We start from the raw sequence: 8,602 nt of genomic DNA, 5'->3' as shown, positions 1-8,602 counted from the left end.
AGTCTTTAAGTCCCGACTAGTGCAGGTCTAATATGTATGATATCGCGTGTGATCGACACTATAAAGAGAGAAGAAGAGAGACGATACCAACGACGAGCAATTGGAGGCAAAGAAGCATGAGAGGAATAAAATAAAAAGATAATAATAATAATAATCATCATCATCATTATTGAGTTAATTAATAAATTTTAGATAGTAGGTAGCGATCCACCTGATATTCATAACCATATACATTGGTTTTTCATCCAAAACAAAACAAACAAGTCTTAAAATTCGAACAAGACCGACCGATTGATATGCATATCGATTTTGGATCAAGACCAGTAAATATCAGATAATAGGGTAGGCAGCGATCGGCCTGATGATATTCAAAACCATGTGCTCTGGTTTTTCATCCAAAACAAGCAATAAGTCTTAAATTCAAACTAGATCGACCGAGCGATGAGAATGATATGCATATCGATTTTGGATCAAGACCCGTAAATATCAGACAATAGGGTACCAATACACCCAATATTCGAAACCATAGTTCCAAAATAAAAGTTTCTTTTGATCCTATCCAATCAGAACACCAAGAAATGAAAACTTCAATATTAAATTCTTAAACTTGGTAACTACAAGACTTGATCTTCACCTAACACAATTGATGAAGAAATAGACTTGAGAAATCGGATCATCACCATTTGATGTTCTTCATGAATTCGGCTGCATCTTCCTCAGACTTCACCTTCCAATGGTTTCACCCAATGGTTGTCCACCCTGCTCCAGAACAACTCTGTAAGATATGTGCCGGCTAAATAATGCAAAATATTCACCAATAGGCAAAGTATAAATCACTACATTAGAAATGCAATTTGTACCATGATTCCTGGAAAAGGTAAAACAGATCATGTAAATGTACAAACACGTAGCTCAAAAGAAAAGTCTTCAGCCATTCAGTAAGGTTTTACATGCAGGTTTAGCCAAGAAAGAGACGAAGAGAATCCTTCATCTGTGTTAGATCTTTGGAAATTAACATGAATGATACTGAACAAGTTCTTACCTCTGATATGTCTTGGTGAAGTTCGCCAGTAATAATCACTTTGCACGTGTGCCCCAGGAAGATGACTCAAAACCTAGATAGCAGTCATTAACATGGACTGGTGTACCACCAGAAACATTACATGCCGATTTAGGCGTAGGCCAATATGCAGACCACCCCTATTTCGAGTGATCCGGTTAAAATAATAAAAAATCAAAAAAGCCCCTATCCAACTCAGTATTAAAAAAAACGAAAAACAATTAAAGACTTGCGAACACGAGCCCTCTTCTCACGTACGATGCTGCTGCCCTCACCGCTACCGCTGCCGCTGCCGCTGCCGCTTCCACTTTCACCTTGCCACTACCACTTTGCCACTGTTTCCCAGGTACACTGCAACTGCTTCTTCTCCTCACCCCTCTTCTTTCTTCTTCTTCCTTCTTCCTCCTCTATTCCTCCACCGCCCCTTCCTCTTCACCCTCTTTTTCTTCTTCGTCAAAACACCAGTATGTACTGGCATATCATGTGTCAGTATACCAATACCGACTAGTACATACTGGTCCGATAGATTGCCAAAACGGGTCTGGTGCCCGAAAAGGCAATCCTTGGTCAATGTTAAGTATAGTACATACTGGAACTTCCAAATAACTGTACAGAATTGATGCCCATCATATTCTTTGACAAGTATAGCACAAACTGGAACTTCGTTGCATGCAGAGCTGCAGCAGAAATTTACCAAGAATAGGTTTACATAGATTGTCTGTACTGACATTTAAGGATAGAAAGGTGGCTTGGAATGGCCACAAAGTGACTACATCTGATATCTCTTACTCTTCCAGCAAGGTCACCCTGCAAATAACATACCAGTTTGACAACACTTAACCAGCCTAATGCACAAATAGTTTAAAAAGGATGAGTATGCAATCATTAGATCTTCCTGTTTATCCCCATGCCTATTCCTTATCTAAAAGAGTTTTGATTCTATTGGCCTTTTATCAAGCGCTAGGTGTCCAGGTTATATCTTTTCTAACAACTGATGATGATAAAAAACCAGACAACTATTTCAACTCATAATACTTCCAAACCATCAATTAAAGCCCTCCTTGTTTGCCAGCAAGAGGTTGATGTCAAAAATATCACTTTAAGTGACACTTACAGGAAGATTTATAGCTAAAGTGGAGCACATCAATGCAGAATAAGAAAAAAGTGACAAAATATGTAAAAGACAAAAGAAATGAAGCTACCTTAGAAAATATAGGATGCATAATAATATTATAACATAATTTTCTTATGTCTAGTACCATTGTGATAGTTGAAATAACGCAATAAAAGTGCCTCTGTTCTATTTTCAGCTTCATTGCTTGCAGTGTAGTAGCAAGTCACAGCATGCATGTTCTAGACTAGACTAGATAAGACTCAACATAAAGGACAATCTTAATCAAGCCTGGAGCTTGCTATGTCATATTATCCTGTAACAGCTAGTCATTAATGGCCTATTAAATTTTAAGAAAATAATAGATATGCTGTATCACTGGCTAGATCAGAGACTTGAAACATTAGGCCATAACAGCACAATCAATAACATATTTCTTTTGCAGAATGGCAAGCAAAGATATACATAAAAGCATGCATCGGGTCCAGAAAATGGATGAAAAAATATCTTCTAAATGGCTACCCAAGCTTAAATTCTACCTGAAGTACAAGACAAATTTCACCATGGGACAGAATGCACTAACAGCTAATTACTACACATAAGAAATGTAAGAGAAAAAAAGAGAAATATCGGAAAGGGCCTTCAGCTTTTTGGTAGTCATATAATCAGTAGCAAATTCTTGTAGAGTGAATTCTATTGACTAACATATTCCTCAATGTCTTCAAAATTTCCATCATATCTCAGTATCAGAAATTAAATAAAGGATTCTAGCTTGCAGAAACAACAAGTACTGTCCAGCAATAGAGTTATATTCAATTAAAAAAAGGATTAACATACCTGCATCTGCTATGAATTTTCAAGGAATAAAATACTCATACCAACAATCCCATAAGATGCCTTGCCTTCGAGACAACAATACCAAGTTGACATGCAATTTCTTTATTATAGCCCAAGACTATAAATAAAGATTTAAGAGATGTAATTGCAGTAATCCCATTTCCTGAATTGAATACTATTTTTTGCCTGATTCCTGTTCAAGATGCCAATATATGAAAAAGAGTACATCAACTAGCTGACAGAATCTAGTCAATGTCATTCACAGACCTCCAATAAAAAAAATGTCCATTCAATGGACCATCATTATATTGGTTAGATGGAGGTTGGGGGAACTTAGAAAAGTCTTGCCATAAATTATAATATTACAGTTCCATAAAACTGTATTGGCCATGGATCTTCGATTAGACTACTGTCTATGTAAAATATATGGCATGACTTCTAAACTCTCTTTTAACCAGTTTCAAAAGTATCTGGCCCTGTACACATGTTCTCTGCTCTTCTCATACAGATTGTCTCTTGGATATGGATCCTGGGACTGTCAGTAACATCTCTTTGGAAGACCAGGTACCAAGGCCATCTCATGCTAGCAGAAGAGTTTGATGAAACCAAACAACCAGGGCACATAAAAGAAAAAGGTGAATCCATTTTAAAATGCATGGATAGTTGGAAGTTAGGTTACTTGTTGACACGAGTAATAAAGAACTTGACAAGGCATTTAAATTTGCAAAAGAAAGAAGTAAGATGATCTTCGAGATCTTATTTCCCTTTATTACAAAAGGTTGATGCAAAAAGGCATGGTACAAATGGGCCAGAGCTTGGGTTACTTTACCAAAAGTTGCATGAACTGAAAAAAAATGAAGAGACAGAAAAGTTCACATGGCCCAGAAAGCACTACCATCATGCATGTCTAAAAGAAAGACAAGCAAAAGATCTGGCAGAATCATAGGAACCTTTATTGGCAGGAGTTTCTAGTAAGTTATGCATGAGGTTCTGATACCAGCCAGATACGGTGACAATTGTTTCAGAGCACTCCCTTCCATCAGGTTCATATTTCAATTATGTGGATCAATCTTTCATAATCGAAATAGAACTTTCTCTTCAGACTTTTCTACATCCAACTCCAAATAAATGGAATTCTAAAATGTACAATCGACACTATATGTAGCTAAATGGTCATGCTGAAATAAGTCTAAACTCACCGAGCCTTCTTCCGCGATTTGAATGAAAACCCACCTGGTGGTGATGGTGAGAATTCAAGCGGGAGGTGTGGAGGCTCTGATTCACCAGTAAGCATACCCAATATTTCCTTGCTGGAGGGGCGACGAGCTGGAGATCTCTGCAGACAGAGCAGTGCAACCGTGACGCAGAGAAGAGCTTGCTCTTTGTCCACACACCGGAGGCAGGGATCAGCAAGCTCCAGAAGCCTTCCCAAATGGGCAAGATGTCGAGCCCACGAGATGAGGTTTGCTCGCTCAAACTCTGACATGGGCGAGGCTGTCACTTGCAGCGGTCGCCTGCCTGAGATTATAACCAACAGAAGAACACCAAAACTATAAACATCGCACTTCTCTGAAAGCGGCCCCCCACCACCGTACTCAGGAGCAACATAGCAGACAGTGCCCCTCATGCTTGGGGTGCTGCTCACTGTTCCACTCTTTGGGATATCCCCGCTAGCCCAGTCCCGGCTACTTCTCCTTCCGGTTGGCCTGATCTCCCCACTAATTCGATCCATCCACCAATCTATACTGCTGCGACTACCACGGCTATAGCTCCTATTCTTCTTCCTCCTATTACTCTTCTCGGAAGGTGAAGCAAAGTCATCATCGTTCTGCCACCATTCATGGCTGCTCTTGGACTTGGCCATTGGCTGCCGCTTCTGTTTCTTCATCAGCTCCTCACAGAACTCCTCCCGCCACCACTCCCTAGCGGGCCGGCTCTTCTCTTTCTTCTTCGGCTTCTCCTCGTCCAATGAGGCCCACCACTCCATCCTTCGATGACTCTTCTTCCGCTCTGATCTCCCACCGTTGGACGGCTTAGGCAAGCACTCCTCAACGGCAGTGGCCGTCGAGGCCGTAACCCAGTCGCTCTTCGGCCTCTCCTTCTTGATCTCTGATCGAATCCATTCCATCACATAGTCCTTCACGCTGCCTCCGGACTCGGAGTTTGGTCCTCCGCCATTGATGTCCTGCCTCCACCACCAGTCCTTGCCCGAGGAAGCACCGGCCTTCTTTTTGCCGCATCCCTTCCGCGACGCGGAAGCGTCCTTCCCACTATCGACGCTTACTCTATCGAAGCCTGCTCCTGCCTCGGAAACCGAGGCCACGTCCACGGCGGTAGCTGGCGATGCCACCATGAAATCCTCATCTTCCTCCGCCGATCTGTCGGTGGTGGCGATGCCATTCGCCCCAGCGTTCGGAGTTTGCTCCTCGAACCCAGTCGTAGTCGTTGTTATGCTCTCCGCCGTCTCTCCCATGGTCACGGCCGAGGCGTCATCCTGCCCTCCTACGGTCACCGAGTCTTTCTTTCTCTCCTTTCCTGACGTTTTCGAATCGTTCACCGCGTGCTTGTCTAGATCGATGTCGACTTTGATTTCCTCCTCGGTAGGGAGGTGATCCTCCGTCGCGGTGGATCTAAGCCGGGCGAGGCCGAAGTCGCCGATCTTGGCCGAGAGGTGAGCGTCAAGGAGGATGTTGCTAGGCTTGATATCGCCGTGTATCACCGCTGGATCGCAGACAGCGTGGAGGAAGTGGAGGCCGCGGGCGACGTCGAGCACCACCGCGAACCGCCGCTGCCAGTCCATCAGCTCCGGGCACCGGCGGTCCAACAGCGCGTCCTGGAGGCTTCCGTTGTGCATCAGCTCGTAGACCAGGAGAAGCTTCCGACCGGGCGGCGCGGCGGCAGCGGCGGCTTCCGAGAGCTCCAGTGGCTCTTCTGCCTCCCGCCGCCTCCACCAAGGCCACCAACGCCGGTGTCGGCCATCGTCGTCGGAGCAGAAGCCGATGGTCGGGACGACGGCGGCGGCGTAGGATGGGACAGCGAGGATATTGGCGGCGAGAGCGAGCTCGTTGTGGAACTCGCGCTCACCCTGGAGGGAACCGCAAGAGTCCATGAGCTTGACGGCGACCTCCTCGCCGGACGGGAGGGCGCCGCGGAAGACGGGGCCGAAGCCGCCCTGTCCGAGGCGGAGAGAAGGGGCGAAGGAGGCGGTGGCGCGCCGGAGCTGGGCGTAGGTAAACCGACGGAGCGGGCCAGCGGGGGGCGGCGGGGGCGAAGGGGCGGTGGGGGTGGGGCTGCCACGGGCGAAACGGCGATAGAGGAGCACCACCAGGGTGACGGTCAGGACGACGGCGGCACCTCCGATGGCCGCTATGGGAATGACGTGGCGGTGGTGGTGATGGTGGTGGTTGTGGTTGGTCCGGTGGGGACCCGGCGGTTCCGCCGCCGGCGGCGGACGGGAAGGCATCAATGCGTCCAAGTCTCCCACCTCGTCTCAGAAAGCAGAGAGGATATATGAGAGTCGGAAAAGGGAATGGGCGAAAAAGTCTGCTCCCTTTTCCTTCTACTGCACTGCTATGTCTCCCTTGGTGTGCTTTTTCTTCAGTGATGGATGCGTGTGTGAAAGAGGGGTCCGTGTCACAAGCAAATTTGGCTCCTCCTTTTTCACTTTCTTTTAACATATATATATATATATATATATATCCTTCTAATTTTAATTTAATATATATTTTTAATAAATTTTAAAAAAAAATTATTTTAACAATTTATGAAAAAAATTTTAATCTTAAAAATTTCTCGTATAACGTCTCTTGTCGTATAAAAAAATTATTTTATCCTTGTCTCGATCAAATCCTTCTCCTCTTTTATATTATTGTCTTGCATCCTTGTTAGATCATAATAGCAATTTCTCTTTGTCCTTTGCTTTGTCGGATTTGTTGCTCATAGCTCTTATGCAAGGAATAAGGGGGGTTGTTAACTCAGTGGATCTCATCTCTACATACATCGCCCATAACCCTTACGCAAGAAGGAGGTGACGGTGGCCTTCGCACCCCTCCTTCCTTGTGAGAGAGTTATGATCGATAGGTCCAATGAGACAGAGGGGAGGAGAGGCACTGATTGTGGTCTAGTGATAGCAAAGCCTATGTTGTTAGTCACCTTTGTACGCGATCACCCTTGTGCTCTGAGCGATGAACAATAGTTAAAGCGAAGAAGATGACTAGCGGGATTAGACGTATAACCAAATGATTATGGCTAGGGGGTGACTAATAGGAGTAGAATGATAATTTGGAAAAGGATGTGCTGTATAAAAATTTTTGAAGGTTGAGGTACTATCTAAAAAATTCTCAAAGTTAGATTGTTTTAAAAAAATTCATCCTATATTTTTTTCTCTGAATAATCAAATTACACCAAAAAAAGAAAAGAAAAGAAAAGGGTACAGTACTCTTCCACTTCAGGTTTGAGCTAAAAAATGTACTGCATTTTAGAAAGTAGGATGTACCCCAAAAAGCTATAAGAATTGAGCAGATTTAGATGCTATTTAGTCAAGTTCTGATAAATTATAAGATCTTCTTGGAAACAGTATAAGGACTGCATTACTTCACCATAGCTTAAGATTAGGGTTGGTACACAATTTAAGATTGAAGTAGTTACACTATTGCCATAAAAAAAAATATTATGATCCATTGAAACTTTAGTAAATGATAGATATCTAATTTTCTTTTATTTTCCACGACGAATTCTTTTTAGTATATTTTATGTGAAAAATTATCCAAGAATACAGCAGTCATACTATTTCTCAAATATAAATAAATAAATATATATATATAATAAAGAGATTCTTTGAATACATTTTCCATCAAATTTAATTACCATGTTTTATTAGTAAAAGTACCTTAGTTACTTCATTATTTATTTTTAATCAAAATTAATCACCGATAACGATAGTGAATAGTAATAATGTTAAGAAAAGAGTATATTACATGCTAAATTATAAACATATCATATCTAACTTTCCCAAAAAAAGGGAAAAAAAAAGTGAAACTACAGGTGCTGGCTAACATGACTAGTAAAAATCTTGACAAATCATCCTAAGGTTTTGCGAATCTCATTTTCACCCTATCTATAAAAATAAAAGAAAAATCTAATTATATAATTATATATATACATACACTATTTGCAACAGGAAAGTTGCAGAAATGCTGGAGCCACGACTTTAGACACGAATAATTGACACCGACTCCCCCTTCTTTCCGTGACTGAATTCATGACATTAAACAGAGGTGATTAGCTGAAAGGGCAAAGGACAGTAGTAGATTCCCTCCGATGCAGGTAAGGGTGATGTTGTGGTGGAAAAATGTACCAGCAATTTGCTCAGTGCGGCAATCTACCCTTCCACCATTTGTGTTCGGTAGATGAGTTTGAATTATGCAACGCATTGTAGGGACAGACTGTGTTGTCTGCATCTGAATTTTTAAACACGGTATAATCTCTCATTGCAGAAAACAAACAAAGACGGTGTCGGCGTTGTGGGTAAAGAAGAGGAAAAGGTGACCTGCTTGACTGAAGGTTTCTTCGACACATCTCTCTTGACCAGATTC

General features: G+C 42.6%; 1 protein-coding gene across 3 annotated transcripts; it reads right to left on the bottom strand.

The window, feature by feature from the left end:
• Window positions 1-438: 438 nt before the first annotated feature.
• LOC135631788 (receptor-like serine/threonine-protein kinase At2g45590) lies at window positions 439-6,651 on the bottom strand. Of its 3 annotated transcripts, none has more exons than XR_010494502.1 (3): window positions 4,208-6,651; window positions 1,043-3,201; window positions 439-759 (listed from the first exon to the last, which is right to left on the bottom strand). XR_010494502.1 is itself a non-coding variant. In XM_065139679.1 (1 exon), exon 1 carries the CDS (start codon window positions 6,469-6,471, stop codon window positions 4,204-4,206), a length of 2,268 nt encoding a protein of 755 aa, XP_064995751.1. In that variant the 5' UTR covers window positions 6,472-6,651; the 3' UTR covers window positions 580-4,203. The 3 variants fall into 3 exon arrangements, 1 of the variants encoding a protein (XP_064995751.1); XR_010494503.1 differs by having other exon boundaries at window positions 439-1,867; window positions 3,009-3,201; XM_065139679.1 differs by having other exon boundaries at window positions 580-6,651.
• Window positions 6,652-8,602: the final 1,951 nt, after the last annotated feature.

The sequence above is a fragment of the Musa acuminata genome, chromosome BXJ3-2 (genome assembly GCF_036884655.1).
Source record: "Musa acuminata AAA Group cultivar baxijiao chromosome BXJ3-2, Cavendish_Baxijiao_AAA, whole genome shotgun sequence".
Taxonomy (NCBI): domain Eukaryota; kingdom Viridiplantae; phylum Streptophyta; class Magnoliopsida; order Zingiberales; family Musaceae; genus Musa; species Musa acuminata.
Note: the sequence above shows the minus strand (reverse complement) of the source record. Positions and strands in the feature narration are given on the sequence as shown.